The sequence below is a fragment of the Acanthochromis polyacanthus genome, chromosome 3, assembly GCF_021347895.1.
Source record: "Acanthochromis polyacanthus isolate Apoly-LR-REF ecotype Palm Island chromosome 3, KAUST_Apoly_ChrSc, whole genome shotgun sequence".
Classification (NCBI taxonomy): Eukaryota; Metazoa; Chordata; class Actinopteri; family Pomacentridae; genus Acanthochromis; species Acanthochromis polyacanthus.
In genome coordinates this window covers 41,522,906-41,542,269 of record NC_067115.1, presented here as the reverse complement: position 1 = coordinate 41,542,269, position 19,364 = coordinate 41,522,906, and the positions used below count along the sequence as shown (strand labels likewise).

The 19,364-nt window shown below is 39.1% G+C and overlaps 1 protein-coding gene across 10 annotated transcripts in view; it reads right to left on the bottom strand.

The window, feature by feature from the left end:
• Positions 1-19,364, bottom strand: part of LOC110955016 (teneurin-3) — a 753,086-nt gene that overhangs the window by 112,469 nt on the left and 621,253 nt on the right. For all 10 annotated transcript variants that reach the window (XM_051945606.1, XM_051945604.1, XM_051945607.1 and 7 more), the window contains 6 exons: positions 18,697-18,816; positions 12,516-12,599; positions 11,705-11,829; positions 6,592-6,847; positions 1,683-1,784; positions 294-488 (listed from right to left, as the gene is read on the bottom strand). In XM_051945606.1, the coding sequence (XP_051801566.1) occupies positions 294-488; positions 1,683-1,784; positions 6,592-6,847; positions 11,705-11,829; positions 12,516-12,599; positions 18,697-18,816 (882 nt within the window). The remainder of the gene's footprint in view (positions 1-293; positions 489-1,682; positions 1,785-6,591; positions 6,848-11,704; positions 11,830-12,515; positions 12,600-18,696; positions 18,817-19,364) is intronic.

Below are 19,364 nucleotides of genomic sequence, written 5' to 3'. Positions count from 1 at the left end.
TTCAAATCTTTTATTATCTACTTAGCTGCTAAATAGTTGATATTCATGTAAGCATGACAGAGAAAGATCATAACATGGGATGAATTATAGCACACACACTCACATTCAGACACACACACTCACATTCAGACACACACACACACACACACACACACACACACACACACACACACACACACACACACACACACACACACACACACACACACACACACACACACACACACACACACACACTGCTACAACCATAATATGTGACCAGTGTTCCTATTCTTTTGAAGAAATTGTCTTACCTTCCTCACAGTTATCGCCCTTGTAACCAGTATTACAGATGCAGGCCCCCATAATGCAGATACCATGTCCTCCACAGTGGATGTCAATGCACTGGTTGGCTGGCACGTCACACTCGGTGCCTTTCCACCCACTGTAGCACTGGCAGCGGCCACGGGAGTACTGGCCGTTACCACTGCACAACACTGGACAGGCCGCTGCATTAGACACGCAGGAAGATAGATCAGTTAGACATGCTTGCTTCATAGAATGATTAGGTCAGAAACATAAATACTAAAGTTTGTCAAAGTCTGCTGCATCTGTGCAAACTGCTAATTAGATGGATTCATATTTAATAAAATGCTGTTGCAATCTTGAGAGCTAAACTGTATCTATAAAGCTTGGATAGGCAGTACTTGTTTGCCAGCATGGGGCAAAAATTTAAAAATGACTCTCAACATCTTGCAAATCAAGTGCTCTAATTTCATTTTAGCTGGTACATTGTTCTTTCTAAAGCCACCATAGTGTTTTGACAGAAGACATTGTCATTTTACCTGACAGAGTTGCTGCCATCACGTCGATAGTGTGTTTAACACAAACAAACAGAGCCAATTAGGGCAATGGTAGACTAAAAACTCTTTGGTATTGCCAACAGATTCTGTTGCCGTTGAAAACAGCAATATAACAGCATCAGGTCCACAGTGAAAATGGCAGTCTGGTAGCAAAGTAAAGCAATGGAAATATTGTAAATTCAATGTACACTTTTACTGGTATACCTTCCTTTGGCTGGTCCAGACCACTAAAACGTCCTGCTGCATCCTTTACCCACATTACTTGGCTTCAAAGCTGTTGCAGTGGTCAGTCAAACTGTGTAGGTAGCTGCTCTTTCCCTTGAAAGAAACTATATAAAGTGTGTGCATAAAATTTCGCTTGTTTGGCCTAACAGAGAGTGGACTGAGGAGAGCTGCAGGGGATATAATTACGAATTCTGCTATTTTTTTCCTTTTCCAGATTTCTACCTTTCAGAGCTTCAAGGTCTGAGCAGAGAAATGTTTTGGTGTGGCTTTGCTTGATTGATGAACCTAGGATCAAACCACTTTCAGGCTGTACAATGTAGCTGAGCACATACAGATGATCCTGTTGCAAAAATAATTTTTAAGGTCAGTGTGTTCCTTTGATAAAGGTTCCTCTTTTATCAAAGGAATACACTGACAGAGGGAGAGAGACTGAGCAGTAGCACAGCACAGCATCCAGAGTGTGCAGGTCACACTCACTGCTGGGATAACAACCTCGCAACAATTACTGCTTCTCTATGGGTGGCGGAGTGTGTGTGTGTGTGTGTGTGTGTGTGTGTGTGTGTGTGTGTGTGTGTGTGTGTGTGTGTGTGTGTGTGTGTGTGTGTGTGTGTTTACCTCGAGAGCAGTCAGGCCCCAGAAATCCTGGGAAACAGTGGCATATTCCTGAGAGACAATCACCGTTTCCATGACAATTCTGAGGACACTCCATAATCGACTCTGATTAAGAGAGAGAGAGAAAGAGTGTGTGTGAAAGAGAGAGAGAGAGGGAGAGAGAGAGAGAGAGAGAGACTTCTTAAGGGATGCAAATTAATTGGGTAGAATAGATATGCAACTGTATATCTTAGGAAATAACAACCACATACATACACACAGCAGACTGACAAACCGCTCCTCTGTGGTTGCTGTAGTTACAGCCAGTCAGTCCAATCAACGCATTCTAACATCCAATTACCCTGCTCTCTCTTGCTCTCTCACTCTGCTTCTCTCTCACACCACCATTGGTGCACTCTGGTGTACCTAAGTGGCTATTTCCTTTTTCACACGTGCGCACAAACACACAGACACACAGACACAGACACACAGACACACAGACAGACACACACACACACACACACACACACACACACACACACACACACACACACACACACACACACACACACACACACACACACACACACACACACACCTCCCTTCCAGGAAGAACTTTCCAATTTTCTACTACATGCTACCGTTAGATGAAATATCAGTTACCATTAATTGAAAATCACACATCTGGAATAGTAAATGTGATCCCATCTGTGCTGATCAACTACTGTACTCTCTGGCCAATTCATTAGGTACACCTGTTCCTTAAAGCAACTGTCTGATCAACCAGTTACACTGCAGAAACTCATTTAGGCATGTAGAAATATTCAGAAGGGTCTACTGAAGTTATCAGACTGGGAATGAGGAATTTAAAAATGGGTAAATTGATCGGTGGCTATGTGCACCAGATAGTCTGCTTTGAGTATTTCAGAAATCAATAATCTCCATACTGAAGATTTACAGAGAATAGCCTAAAAAACAAACAAACAAACAAACAACATCCATCCAGTGCTGGGATGAAGACGCTTGTTGTAATAACCCTGGATAATGACCAGACTGGTACAAGCTGATAGAATTTAAGAGCAATTTAAATGACCGTTCATTACAACCAAGGTACGCAGAACACATCAGACCTTCAAGCAGTAGAATACAACAGGTGCCACCCCTGTTAGCTAGAGAAGGCTCAGGAAACTGAGACAACAGCGGAAGCGGGATCATCAAAACAGGAAAATAAGATTTGGGAAAAAGGTTGTTCTGTTCTGATGAGTCTTGATTTCTTCTGTGATATTTACATGCTCGGGTCAGAACAATACAAAGCATGGATCCATTTTGTCTTAAACTAACAATTCAGGCTGCTGCTGGCGGTGACCATGATGTGTACACGACACATCTTCTAATGTCGACATTCAACAGGACAATGTACCAGTCACCAAGCTCAAATCATCTCAGAGTGGTTTCTTAAGCTTCATAATGATTTAACTGTAATCAAATATTAATACATTAGAGCAGCTTTGAGAAGCTGTGAATGAAATATTGGCATCATGAAGATCTGCAGCAGCTCCATGATGTTATTACATCACTGTGGAACAAAATTTCTGAGATAAGTTCCTGGTATAGGCCTGGTCAACTGAAGAAAAGCCATATGTACCAACAACAGATACTCATTAATAGCAAGTACAACTGTATAAACGTGTCAAATGCAAATCACCATGAAAGCACATCATGAAAACACAAAGTTCAGTTGTATTAAGATAAATGATGACTAATGTGTTTTGGTAAATAGGTCTAATTGGTAAAATTCAGGAAAAAAAAATTATCCTGGGCCTTCACCTGAAATATGTCACTACAAATATCATTTATAAATAATATTGACCAAAATTCTAATTAAACTACATGAAATTAAACTTCAGTGTATCATGATACAGATTTAGCTCTATAGCCCAGCCCTATTTGAGCACCTTGTTGAGCCTATGTCATTAAGAACTGGTCTAAGGGCAAAATGGTCCAACCCGGTACTGGCAATATGCATCTAAAGTGGCTGGTATATAACTGTAGTTTAGCTGATCAACAAGGTTGAGGCTCATTTTCAAAAAAATACTTACAAACACTTACAATCATTATAAACATGCCTATAAACAGTGCCTATAAACAGGCACAGTTAATCACTTGTTACTCTTGATATCCTTTAACTTGGCCTGAAAACAAGATATCTGTCTAGCAATTTAGTGCTAAGTGAAGGTGGGAAGACAAATAATGATGGTAATTACAAACTCACATACATGCAATGTTTCACACATTTTTGAATTATCATCACATTAACTGACATTTTCATTTGAACCCAGGGCTTAAAGTGAGAAAAAATCCTGAGCCTGAACTTCAAAGATCCAATTTATAGTGTCAATAAATGTATTTAAATGTGTTTTAAAACTCACTAAAACACAATATATATGAGATTCTATTAATTCAGAGCAAATATGAGGTCATCTGGTGGAAATAATGCCCATTATGATCCCACTATTTTATTGTTGCTCAAATGTAAAACCTTAGGCCAAAACTCAAGGCATTTTAGAAAGTGCCCCAAGTCAGATTTTTTTTGTGTTGATGTTTCAATACCACATCAGTATAACTGCAAAGATTTATTTTAGTGTAAGGGGGAAAAAAATCATGAAAATCAAGTACATGTATTATTAATAACTTTTAATCATTTTTATCTCTTCAGTAGATTTAACAAGAACTCAAAACAACACCAACCACAAGAAAACTGCTGCTTTCCTTCATAAGGCACAACTTTTACTTACAACATTATCTCAAGTGTCAGTCTCAAGAGAATATTAAGTGCTTGGAGAATACTGCTTGAAAAATTAATTTCTTTTATCTTTTTTGCTTTGTTTGTGGATTTTCTGAACATTTTCTTTTTAACATGTTGTTCAAAATGTTGTTTCTTGAAATAAACTGCAAAACACAGACAACAGAATTAACTTGTTTAATATTCTCTGGAACACTACAAGAGAATAAACTGTCATATGTCACTTGCTATACCAACTTTGTATTTAAGCAGGTAATAAAAGTACTAGTATTAACTCTTAAATGCAATTTTAGTTATTGCCTCACAATATAAGATACCTCTGAATAAGTTGATCATGATGCTGACTCTCTCAAACTCTGTAACTTGCAAAGAAATTCGAGCCTTCCTGATCTGGTTTATCTGGGTCCTGGTGGCAATGGACTGCTCATGCTGAAGAACTTCTACTCTGGCCTTTTCCTCTGGAGTCAGCCCATTTCTCACAAAGATCTGATTAAGAAGCCCTCTGTAGCACATAACCACACATACACATGTTAGTAACTGCTCATTTGATACACCTCAGTAATCTGTGTGATTAGTTTAAATCATTTGATTTTCAATTTGAACTGACACACATTTTGTTTGTTTTTGGTAAGGGGAAAAAATGTATTCACTGCATAATTTGTTCAGTTGGCTTTCAATTTAAATGTTTCTATTTTTTATCTATATTTGGGAAGAAAAAACGGTGAAAAGCAGGCTAAGAACATTCTTATTTAACTATCTATCCATTATTCACTTCACACAACCCATATGTTCGTTCTGTTCTTAATAATAATATTTCCTTAAGATTGGAGATTTTTTGTTTGTGGCTAGACATCATTCAGATGCATAAGGTCACAAAATCTGCTGAGAGCTATTTAACTCATTATTACAAACATCCTATATGTCCTCAAATAAAAAAGGTTCATATCACCTATAAGCTACATTCAGTTTGTGCATATTTAACTAAACAGATGTTCTGAGGAAATTAATGGGACAAATCCCTATGGCTTGATCTTTGATTTTTTTTTTCTTTCAAAATAAAATCCAGCAAACTAAATAGCTGTTTCCTTTTTTCCTTTTGCCGTTGTAATACACATGGAAAATGTTTAAAGATTAAAGAAATCAAACAAAATCAACAACTTCTGTTTTTGTTACTTTTTTTAATTCAATACCTAAGCCCGTTTGTTTTTATTTTGTGGCGAAACTATGGGGACTGTGGGGCTTGTATTCCTGCAGTTCTCCACTGACGCACTTACGCCAATGGGGCGAGTCAACACACCGCGGCTCAGGGATCGCGGCAGCGGCTGCTCTCTTTGTTAATCAGCAGAGACACATCCTCTCTCCTCTGTCACACAAAGTCTGAGCAAACTTTAGTATCTGCGTCTTTGGGCTAAACACAAGCTCCAACGCTACTGACCAGTGATCAGCTGCTCGATTCTTCACCGCACCACTCACAGATTGGAGCTCCGTGCGCTCTGGAGAGACCAGGCAGCCACAGGGCTGGGACATGTGGAATGGGTATACAGTCCAAGCAGAAATAAAATAAATAATATGCAATATATATCAGTGTGTTTCCAGTAATTCCCTTTAAATATAATTACAAAAAAACACCAACAAATAGTGCAAATTTGGATTTTGTTTGTGGGATACTGTTATTTCTTATCAGTGGCTCAGCAGCACTGACGATGCCGAACCAAGAGGGCGCAGCATATCGCGCGCCCAGCAGTCGATGCGCACTGGCAGTTAGAAAACTGTAATTGGATGAAAGTTCTATCAGAAAGTCGCATGCCTGGACAGAAGGTGTATATTTTTTTAATGTAGGATTTGGAGTTTGATTAAAGCGGAGCAACTGAATGCACAATGACGCACATGCTTGGAGCCTTCAGGACGGAGATGGATGAAATTTTTTAAATGGTACACTTCCATGCGCGGCGCCGGAAAACTTTAAGCCCTGTGAACCTCTGTAATGACAACCAGGGATTATTTAGCTTTAACTGTGATGCCTTACATAAATAGCTATGGATTGAAGTGGAAGTGCACTGACATGTTCTTACTGCAACTCACCATTCCATTCCAAGATGTGTTGTGTTTCTTGTTAAAAACATGTCTCACCTATGATGATGGTATTGTAGGAGACTTGCTCTGTGTTGCGTCCATCATTGTAGAATGCCAGATGCCAGATTCCTGTATCCAGGAACTGGATGAAGCCAGCCTCATGTACGTTCACTGAGCGTGCGTGTCGAGCTCCTACCCCAGACTCCTCTTCGTGAGAACCAGCGCTGTATGCGTTTACTGAGTCTGTGTCGCTGAGTGCTCGTTTGTCTTTGGAAATGAGACGACTGCCATCCAGCAGCTCCACAAAGTCATACTGGAACAGAAAAATACACATGCCATTGAGCATAGTTTGTTTCACAACAAGAGCACATGCATATAAATACCAACATCAACATTTTCCTAAGGCTCTGGCAAAGAATACATTAAGGCTAAGGATATTGTTGTTAGTCAGTCCAACAGTCCAGTGATGGTACAATTAGTCAGATTTCCATGAAGTTTGTCTTGATGATTCATGACCCCAGAGGAACTTGGATTTAAGTAACTGTCCACATTTTATCTAGCACAGATTGCAGTATTCCGCCAAAGCTGCACACGTGTTGTATCATTTCTGACGGAAAAAATCTTTAATAAAAATGAACTGGCGTTGAGCACAATTGTGTGTTATGCATGTGTATGTTATTACCGAATCGTGTGACCTAAATATGTAGAGGAATTGATAGGACCCGGAAAACAACCCCATAATTTAATCAATTGTTCCTTGATTTCAGACAGATAGGTTCTGCTAAGTCCACAACTGATTTGTAGTAGGTTCGCAATCATGTGAAAGTCAACTATGTTGCGTCGACATGGTGTTAACTCGTTATAGTTACAGTGACGCCGTGTTTCTATCTCACAATGATACAAAAATCTTTAACAAATCCTTGGATCCAGACTATAAGCTGCATCATTGTCAAAATCTAATCAGGTGGTCCTGGTCTCATTTCTGACCTTCCCTGAAAATTTCATCTAAATCTGTTATCCTGTTTTTGGGTAATGTTGCGCACAGACAAACAAACGTACGCCGATCGTCACATTACTCCACCATGCTCCTTGGCGGAGCAATTATAAAATTAATAGTGCTGTCAAACGATTAAAATTATTTAGATTAATCACAGGGTTGCTGTGGATTCGTTTTGATTAATCACAATTAAATATAATGTTTAATCTAAATTAACTGTGTTTCATTTTGCATGCACAAACACACTCTAGAAAGAACATACTTCACACTTAAAGTGTTTATTAAACACCTTTAAAAGTTCATGGTAGAATCCTAGACTAATGCATGCTTCATGTTAATGTGGTACTTTAAGCTTTAAGTGTGCCAGTGAAAAGAAAAGTCCTTCCTGCAGAGTGTGCCTGTTACTGTGTGTTGGTCAACTGTTCTGTCTTGGGGGGTTTTTGTATTCAAATTTCCCACTGAGAGGGCCAACATGCTGTTTAGTAGGGCCTGACCAATATGGATTTTCTGAGGCGATTCCAATACTTGGCAGAAAACAATTCTGAGAATCGATGAATCGGCTAATCAATTAATAATATATATATATAATGAATAAAATACCTTCTCTTTTGGTCCCTTAACACATACAACAACAAGGACATGAATTACAGGCAGAACATTTTACTGTTTTACAATTCTTTGTATTGTATTTGTATTTGTTTAACTTTAAAACAGAGGCGAATTTTCAAGTAGAAAAACATGCAACAGAGCATTAAACCTCTGGGAAATTACATAACCGTAAAAAAGAGTCAATCTATGAATGAGTTATGAAATACATCTGGTCTTGTACTTCTTGTTGCTGCAAATTAGAGGCAGGTTATATACAGCATGTATGCTGTATAAGCACCATAATGAGTGAAGTTAGTGGCAAAACATTATTTCTGCAGCCCTCTGATGCCCTTTAATGTTAAATCCCATTTTCTTAACTCCATTATTGTCTTTGCTATGAATTCAGGACTCATATAAACCAAAATAAAAAACAGAGATGCCTTTCTCAGATGTAAAACATGTCATCTTTGACAGAGTTGCAGTTTGAATATCTAATGGTCACAAATAGTCCAACACTAATGTTTCTCCACAACAACACACACAGTGAGTTGCCTTTACAATCTGGATAACATTGTAGTGTTTTCTGACAAAGCAAAACTGATAGTGACATTTTAACGGTTGCTGAACACAGACAGTAATGCTCGTCGTTTTAACTTTTTTTCTCTTAAAGCTTGTGTCCGGAGTTTCCGTTTGTTTTCAATTTATGTATCATTTTTTAACAAAGCTTAAATGTGTTAGTCTAGTTCGATACTATAATATAATGTTAGTATGACGCGATATGAAAATTTATTCCTGAGCTCCGCCTTCCTCTCATAGACCCCCATGTTATTCCAAAAAGCGCCGGTCGCTGCCGACCAATCAAGTTCGATCTTCAGCTTTGTCATGCTGTCGATCAACGGTTACGCGCACAGCAAGCAAGCCCATGCAGAGGTGGGCGAGCTACGCACTACGCAACCGCGCGCACATTTGTTTTGCTTGTGGAGGAGCTGAGAGAGCATCAGGGATCAGCAACTTCCAGAAAAGTTACCAATCCCACGGCTTGTCAGGCCAAGAGACTGCAGGACGTTTTTTGGCTCGGGGTGCTGGCGTCGCTCCCCGACCACGGCCTCCATAGCCCGCCTGACGGCTTCGTTTAGATGCCCGACCTCTGGAGGAAGATGTTGGGGCGTCTGGGACATACTCTTCGTCAGAGGAGTCATGCAATTCTGAACTCGAGATAGAAATAAATAAACAATGTAACACATATACACGCGTAAATGCACTAAGTTTGATAAACAACATCATCGAGAGTGTAATCACATATTGAAACTTTACTCGTTCGTCCTAGCAGATTCATGTTATTTTGGTATTAGGACAAGCTAGACTCAATACAGAATTCTAACGTAATTCCTTTATTATTTACTAAATGTACTAAATGTAGAGGAGTGGAAAACAGCAAAACAGGCAAGATGCTGCAGCACTCCGGGCACTCCTGTCAGGTACTGCGCGTGCACAAATAAAGGGGCGAAACCAGAGGGAGGGAGGGACCAACAGTGTTTTGGGAGAGGCTGCGATTCAAACTCCGGACACGAGCTTTAACTGAAACAGGACACATGTTGAGTCATTGTTAATTTCACAACGTCGTTTTCAACTTGCCCACGGTTCAGCCCACTCCTGTAATGTTGCCTGGCTGTAGTTTTAATGATGCAAGGACATCATTCTGCAGGACTCCAACACTTAACAGCATTTACTGTTTTATGAGAAGTTAAGAATGTACCTGCATTTATTCGGCAAAAGTCTGGCCGACGATGAATGTTTTGAAAAGGGCTATAATCGGCCGATTTAATCAGCTGGCTGACAAATCAGCCAGGCTCTAGTGTTTACCGTCTTCCATGTGGAGTTGCTTGGTTGTGCCACTGCTGGATCAACTGCCCATTTGCGTATGCATGACGCAAGTCTACTTGGACAAACTGCACGAAATGCGTTGCCTGAGACGTTTCAGGCATTTTGAGTCATTCTGCACTGAAGATGCGCAAATTGTGTTAAAATGTTTAATCAGATTAATCATGATGATGGATTACTCCACGTTAACAGTTAATTTTGACAGCCCTAGAAATTAATGATTAATGTTTTTGCTTTCCAGATGATTGTAAATTAAGTGGAGAATGTTAATTTGTATGTAGCACATATAATAGTTATATAATAATAATAACAGATATATAATAATGTAGATCCCACTCCGACCAGTCCTGTGAGAAACTAGCAAAAGGTTCCAAGGTACGTATTGAATGTGCACAAACCAGCATTGGGGGAATGGACACACGATCTTGGTTGCAGTCTGAATGAAAGCGGTATGATGCGCATTTGCATTCGGGGGTTAAAGTTTTCAAATGAATTTAACTTTTTCTAAAGAACCATCCTCAGACTAATTTTAACCCTTGACTTCATGGTTTAATTTGGCCTTGCAAATAAAATTTGATTCTTTTAATCAGACACCAACATAATCACTAACTCTTAGCATCACAGTGTTTTTTTCCCTCATGCTGTAACACATAAACGCTAGAAACACCAAAAACACATTGTACAAGCTTTAATGAATGAGGTTATGCCACAGATATACACGTTCACTTGTCTTTTATCCAAAGTGCTAACATTAAGCTGTGATAACATTGCAATGCACGAAGCTGTTTTTTACAGATAAGTGGATTAGTCTCTTGATAGAGGAAATGATTTGCCACACAGAGATGTTAATGTAGTCATTAAATGAGTAGTTTAGTTTTTTAAGACGCTTATCTGCTTTATTATGAACTAAAAATCCATTAAGCACTTGACCTTGACGCTTGCAGAGTTGCCAACAAGATTTGGGGTTTTGATATTTTGGGCAGGACGGTTTATTTAGCACTTCCAGTATTTGTCAAAAATAGAAAAACTTAATTAAAGACCAGCTTTTTTAAACACTATATGACGGAGCTTTAATCTGTGGCAGTCATAGGTTTGATTTGATAAGATTTCAGAGACATACAGATGAAAAAAATGTAGTAGTTTCTGTTGAAGTTTGCATGGGTTAAAGAGAAAACCTGTTAATTGACTTTCTATCGAGCAGTGGATTAGGGTGGTGCCCCAGTTTCTGTAATGAACTGAGTACTCTTTCTTCTTTGGCCTTCTTTTAGTCTTCTTTATCTTATACAACATCTTATCTCAGGGTGATGACCCACATTTCTGTGGTTTTACCATGACATCTATTTGACTGTCCTCAGAGTAGGGTCACCCACTGTGCTTGGCACATTTCAGGAATAGGGAACTAACGGTGACAACATATAAAATGTACAAAGTCATAGCCAGCCTCTCTATAACATCAGCCCTGTGTATTTTTCTGTGTTCTAAAATAGGGACAATGCGACTTAAGTATGAATAGTGTGAATATAATCGCATGCATGCTCATTTTGAAAGTCTAACACCTGCCTGGAGAAACCATGAATTACCCTGGGGTTAGGTAAGTCTGGAAAATGTTTAGTCTCTATAAACTTCCCTGTGATTTAAGTCATGCAGATAAGTGAACATGTAAGCTTATATGTGTATGCAGAGACTTGGGTTTGCACAACCAACCTGTGTATGTGAGGGTGCTAGGCCTTTGCGTCCATACACCCCAACAAGAGCGTCTTTCTGTACGGAGATGTTGAATTTCAAGAACTGTGGTTGGTCAATATATAGCTGGGACCTCCAGAACACACCTTGGATGAAAAGCAACAAACCAGCAAGAGTCATTAAAGGTAATTAAAATATTTAAACACTCAGTGATTCATATTTAGAATGCACCCCTCTGTGTCCAATACATCCATCAGTATGCTCACACACATAAGAACATACAGAAGTCATTGATTTGAGAGACCCCAGTGCACAAGTTTACATTTTTCTTTTAAAAACCATTGCATTTATAAGTTGCTGTGTTGACATTTATTATTCATCACTTACACATTTTATCTCCTGGAATTGCTGCTGATGCAGCACAGTGACTTACTGATGCATTTTTTCTTAAATATGTCATACTTTAAAAATCAGAATGAAATCTTTTGCACACAGTCCAAGTATTTCATCCTTAAAGCCTGCTTTTGAGAGAGGCTCAGAAAAGTGTAAATAATAAACAGCAGCAGCCAGCCCTCTTTAAAGGCTATTTATTATCTCATTAGCACATTTTAAAGTGCTGTAGAGTAGCATTCTATATTTGTAACATCACATTTTAAATAATCAAAAGTCACGATTATTACAATATGATGTAGTTCCTCTTCGTGATAGTCTTACAGTCAATTACCACATTCAACAGTTAGAGCTGTTTGTATTATCTGCTCTGCCCTCACTGATATAAATGAATTAAATAACACAGTGTGGCAAAGTGTGATAGCATGCATTTGGAACTTACCTGGTGGGACGTCTTGTATGGCTCGTCTCCCCACATCCACTTCTCCTGTGTCTATGGTGTTGTTCTCTAGAAGAAACATCTTGCCTGCAGAGCGTTAAAAAAAATCACAAAACAAAACAAAACAAAACAACAAAACAGAAAAACAGATCAAACTTAAGAGTCCACAAAATGTATATAACTGTTTCTCATTGCAAGTAATAATGCTTCTGCAAAGGGGAAAATACAATTTACAGCAAAGAATATACTGGCAGTAGTTTTATCTCTTCTAAAGTGCTGGCAGATAAACGATTAATATTGAACACAAACGAGAGAATGGCTTTTCTGCACTTGAATATGAGTGTTTGTTTAGAAAGAATAATAGGAGACACAAGATCTGATTGTCCAGTTTGTCGGGTCATTAAAGCTCAATACAATGTCACTGAATGTCTAAACTGAGACCTGAGCCTATCTAGAAAAAAATATGGTTTCATATAAGACAATCACAAAACTAGCATTCATCATATGCATCTCTGAACACGTCATATCACCCCATCTTCTATGTTCCAACTGCTCATTCATAAGGCAGTAGTGTTCCAATGAAAAATGCTGAGACAAATGAAATACCACCTTAGTGTGAAATCCCCGGAAAGCTTTGATGGCAGTGCATTACAGTGAACACTGAAAGATATTTACCATTTTTACTGATTCTACTTCATTAAAAGCTTACTTGCCATAGAAGAATCGTGAGTTGTATTCATCTTAGTGAACAGGAAAACATTTTGGTTAAGTAAGGCAACGTTCTAGTCAATGAAACTGGAAGCTGTTATGTAAACTCTGAATGTAGACACACCTGTGTGTATTTCTTTAGTGTCTATCCAGTCTCTGTAGAGTGAAAGTAGAAAGATGGAATGGTTCCACTGCTGTTCAGTTTGTAATTTCATAGGCCTTTCCTGTTCATAACATTACACTTCAACAGTTTAAGTCATGACATCTGTTCAGGAAACCAACACTGACTCAGATGTGTGTGTGTGTGTGTCTGTAAGTGAGTGTGAGAGTACCTATGTAATATTTATGGTAGTTTCAACATTATGCACATTTGTTACACCAACATGAGCTGCAATATAACACAAGTCACACTCATGCGTCTTTATTTGTAACGAAGAACACTCTCTTCTGACCTCTCGCTCAATTCTACTGAAGTTAATAGCTTGTAACAGAATACCTAGCCGTCTCACACGTATGTCACACGCTGAGCATTTTGCTCCTAACATCTGCAAAAGCAATTGAGGGCTAACATTGGCTTAGAGGTTGAGAGGTTTGCTTTTTTTTGTGCATTCATCTCTAACCTGCTAAGACTTCATGCATTTAAACTAACTCTTATAGTCTCAAACAGTTGATCATGTCATGGAAGCAAAACTTTGTCAAAGGAAGGGAAACATTCAGAATTTCACCTTTCATTTGTACACTTTCAAGCTTAGATTCAAACCCCCACAACTTCCAATAAACATGCTCTGACATTTATTGTTCCACCACTCATGCTTCTCTCTTTCAGTTTTATTCTGCTTTGCCTCATGTTTGTGAAGAGATGAGAGGAAGAAATGTGAGAGCAAAACAGAAAGAAGTAAAACAGTGATGAAATTGAAACAGTTGTGTTTTAACAAAGGCTTGATTGGCAGGATGAGGTCAGCCTCAACCAGCCGGCTGAGCTTTAACTGAGTCACACCAATCTTTTTTTCTGACTTTTTTTCCCTTGGCACACAAACACTGGTAATTATGGTTTCTACTGCAATGCTGCAAATCTTTTAACTTTCCCTAAAATACACAGAACACAACATGCTGTGCACCATACTGATGTGCACATTAAAGTCACACAAAGTGCAGTAAAGAAAAACAGACCACATTATGAAATACAGTCATACATCTGAGCACTGGAGGCACAGCTTTATCATGTAATTTTTAGATGTGTCTAATGAAATTCCAACACAACATATCAACAACACTGGTGTCCTGGATATCACTTGTGGGAGTCTGGGGCAATGTGTTTAATATGTCTTATAGCAATTTGTCTGGCAGATTTGCAATTTGATTTAATTTGCAATATAATTTCTTTTTCAAGTCAAGCTTTGGGTCTCTATTTATTTGTAACATATTAAAAACATGTCATGGAAAATTCCCCCAACAGACACCGTTAAAAGTGTGACTGTCACACACAGAGGACAGCATGAATCTGTAAAATCACTGACACGACTCAGGCTACAACTAATAATTATTTCTACTGCTGCTTTTTCAATTAATGGATTGGTTGTTTGCTCTACAAAATGCAAGGAAATGGTGAAAAATCTGGATCCCCAGTTCCCAAGATGATGTCCTTGAATGTCTTGCTTTGTCTACAACCCACAGATGTTTACTGACAAAAAGGAAGAACATATCTAAATTTAAAATTTCTTTTCATTTTCTCAAACCACCCATCCATTATTCATACGCCGCTTAATCCTCATTAGGGTGATGTAGAGGCTGGAGTCTGTCCCAGCTGATTTAGGGTGAAGGCAGGGGACACCCTGAACAGGTCACCAGTCTGTCACAGGGCTACATGCAGTGGGTACAGAAAGTATTCAGACCCCTTGAAATTTTTCACTCTGTGTCATTGCACCCATTTGCCAAAATCAAAAAAGTTCATTTTATTTCTCATTAATGTACACTCAGCACCCCATTTTGACAGAAAAAACAGAAATATAGAAATTTTTGCAAATTTATTAAAAAAGAAAAACTGAAATATCACATGGTCAGAAGTATTCAGACCCTGTGCTCAGTATTGAGTAGAAGCACCCTTTTCAGCTAGTACAGCCATGAGTCTTCTTGGGAATGACACAACAAGTTTTTCACACCTGGATTTAGGGATCCTCTGCCATTCTTCCTTGCAGATCCTCTCCAGTTCTGTCAGGTTGGATGGTGAACGTTGGTGGACAGCCATTTTGAGGTCTCTCCAGAGATGCTCAGTTGGGTTTAGGTCAGGGCTCTGGCTGGGCCAGTCAAGAACGGTCACAGAGTTGTTCTGAAGCCACTCCTTTGTTATTTTAGCTGTGTGCTTAGGGTCATTGTCCTGTTGAAAGGTGAACCTTCGGCCCAGTCTGAGGTCCTGAGCACTCTGGAAGAGGTTTTCCTCCAGGATATCTCTGTACTTGGCCGCATTCATCCTTCCTTCAATTGCAACCAGTCGTCCTGTCCCTGCAGCTGAAAAACACCCCCACAACATGATGCTCCCACCACCATGTTTCACTGTAGGGATTGTATTGGGCAGGTGAAGAGCAGTGCCTGGTTTTCTCCACACATACCGCTTAGAATTAACACCAAAAAGTTCAATCTTGGTCTCATCAGACCAGAGAATCTTATTTCTCATAGTCTGGGAGTCCGACTGGTGGAGGGCTGCAGTGATAGTTGACTTTGTGGAACTTTCTCCTATCTCCCGACTGCATCTCTGGAGCTCAGCCACAGTGATCTTTGGGTTCTTCTTTACCTCTCTCACCAAGGCTCTTCTCCCACCATTGCTCAGTTTGGCTGGACGGCCAGGTCTAGGAAGAGTTGTGGTCGTCCCAAACTTCTTCCATTTGAGGATTATGGAGGCCACTGTGCTCTTAGGAACCTTTAGTGCTGCAGAAATTCTTTTGTAACCTTGGCCAGATCTGTGCCTTGCCACAATTCTGTCTCTGAGCTCCTTGGGCAGTTCCTTCGACTTCATGATTCTCATTTGCTCTGACATGCACTGTGAGCTGTAAGGTCTTATATAGAGAGGTGTGTGCCTTTCCTAATCAAGTTCAATCAGTTTAATTAAACATAGCTGGACTCCAATAAAGAAGCAGAACCATCTCGAGGAGGATCAGAAGAAATGAACAGCATGTGAGTTAAATATGAATGTCACTGCACAGAGCCTGAATACTTCTGACCATGTGATATTTCAGTTTTTCTTTTTTAATAAATTTGCAAAAATTTCTACATTTCTGTTTTTTTCTGTCACGATGGAGTGCTGAGTGTACATTAATGAGAAATGAAATGAACTTTTTTGATTTTGGCAAATGGCTGCAATGACACAGAGAGTGAAAAATTTCAAGGGGTCTGAATACTTTCCGTACCCACTGTATACAGACAATCACACTCACATTCTCACCTACTGACAATTTAGAATTACCAATTAACCTCAGTATGTTTTTGGACTGTGGGAGGAAGCACCGAAAACCCACACATGCACAGAGAGAACATGCAAACTCCATGCAGAAAGATCCCGAGAAGGCCAGGACTAAGGATAGACCGATATATCGGCCGGCCGATATATCGGGCCGATATTTGAGTTTTTTTACTTGTATCAGCATCGACCGATATGCACGTGGGTTCACGGATTTATTTTTCCCTGGCATTATTTACAGACAGTCATCCAGGGGCAGCTCTGTGTTGCTGGAAGACCCTGCAGCACACATGTAGCGTTACCCCTCCCTCACTGGTGGAGCAGTGAAAGCAGCCCTGAAAGCTGCTTCAGGACAACGGTAAGTTTTAAACTTTCAAAGACTCTAACTGTTATACTTAGTTGAAATATTGCCACCCACTTTGAAATTTGAAACATGAATGCGAAGTGCATGAAATACACGCTTGCAAATATAGTTAAGTTTGTGGGTCTGAAAAACGGGAATGCTGCTGAATGCTTCCCCCTCTCTACCTCTCTACCTCTTCTGTCCCTCTCAACCTGCCCCGCCCGGCCAGCAGGCAGATGGGTCCCCCCTGGGGAGGAGCTAATCAAGCACTTTATGTCAATGACAACTTATCAGGTTTACTGTTTTCTCTCAAACTATTTAAATGTGTGACAAAGGACATTTTGCGATGAGTAGATTATACCTATACCTGTCTTTTAATATGTCAGCCAGCAATGCATCATCAAGGCTGTGTTGTAGATATTGATGAAAGGGTGATGATATTGGGTGATATGAACGTAAGATGATGCAAAAAGATAGATACTGATTGATACTAATCTGTGTTTTTATTTATTTTTTATAGAGATGGCTGAACGCAAAATATCCAGTGTGGCAACAGGAGAGCCATTTGCACTGTAAAATTAAGCATTGTGCAGTGGGCACACTATGCTGCTTGTTCGTTACTACTGAGTGCAATACTTCAATTGTTTAAATGATGCCAAAATATTTGTTTTATTTTATTTTATAGACATTACTTGAATAACTAAAAGCATCAAACACTTTTGTGCATTTGAAAGTATGTGTGGTAAAGTTGAACAAAGCTGAACGACAAACTTAAAACTGGTATTAGATGTGCTGTATGTAGTGTAGCTAATAAATCAGGAGTCTTGGTATATTCCAGTTGAACCACAGAATGCAGCCTCAACTGCAGAGTATACATTGATCAATCGGAGCATTAACAAGCCCTGAAAATTTCAATCTGCTCAAATTAAATAGTTAATCAATTCTTTGTTCAGCCATACTCTTTAATATATTACTTTTACTGTTATTTATTCCACTGCATCATTAGTATACTTGATAGTAGAAGCTAATGGCAGGGGCCTTTTGAATGGGATGCCATGCTGACACTGATCTATCAAGAGATACATGTTGGTGTTGAAAACAAAGAACTAGCCTATTTTAAATATATTTTGTTCAAACTATATTACATCACAGAGAAAGGGAGAGTTTATTGGCAACCTTTTTTTTTTTATTATAAAGAATTAGATATGATGAATAGACCTGCCAGAGATGTTCATCAGCATGTTTCTCAATATTAAACAACATGCTGTAACTGCAATATGTTCTGTCCCAGTGAATTACAAACACTTTGTCCAACAATCTACATACAGCACGTGATCTCCCCACTCTCTTTTGCTTTTTTTCTTTATTTGCAAAATAAATGAAATATTGGCAGCTGTATATATGACTGAATATTAGTTGCATAGAAAAGAGGGTTGTGTGAAGAGCTTTATTCTGAAAATGTGTACAACTTCAATAATGCAGACCGAGGTCTCTCTGGGGTCCTTTAAGTGACTTTTGTTTCTTTTTGAAACTAAATGGCTTTTTTCACACTGCATCACCTTTCTGGTCAAAGTCCAGAAACTCTAACAGATGTAAATGCATTTTTATCAACTTTTCTCACAGCCTTCTTATTTTTTCATCTCAGAAGGAAGGATAAAAAGTACATTAAAACAGCAACTTACCATTGTCTGTAGACACCATGAAAGTGTTGGGAGTTGTATCTCTTCCCCCTCCTCCATTTTCAAATGCTCCATATCCCTCGCTCTCCTGAAGCTGCCAGTTTAGACCAAACAGGTGCATTGCTGGAGAGAGACAGAGGGAATGCAGGCAGGACATAAAAGGGAAAAGAGAGAAACAAGGAGGTTATTACAGTGTGCAAAATGAAAATGAGATAGAAAGAAAGAGGGAAGGAATGAAATGATAGGATGAGGATTACAGTGAAGTGAAGTGAGGGATAATACAAAAAAGAAACAAATTTTGAGCAAGAGCACCAGAAGGAAAATATGGGATATATGTATACAAAGGGGAGAAACAGAGAAAGGGAGAAAGAGGGATGTAATGGGTGATAAAAGAGGAAAATCATAAAACTATTCATGTATATAGGTTATAAACAGACCAGAGCAGAGGGAACATATTTACTGTCTTTGAATGCAGAAGATGGATAACATCCACAATGCTCTCCACACACATGCACACGCACACTATAGCCCAGACAGAAACAAACATACAAGTGCATACAACTAGAACATGTGCGCATGCCCACACACACACACACACACACACACACACACACACACACACACACACACACACACACACACACACACACACACACACACACACACACACA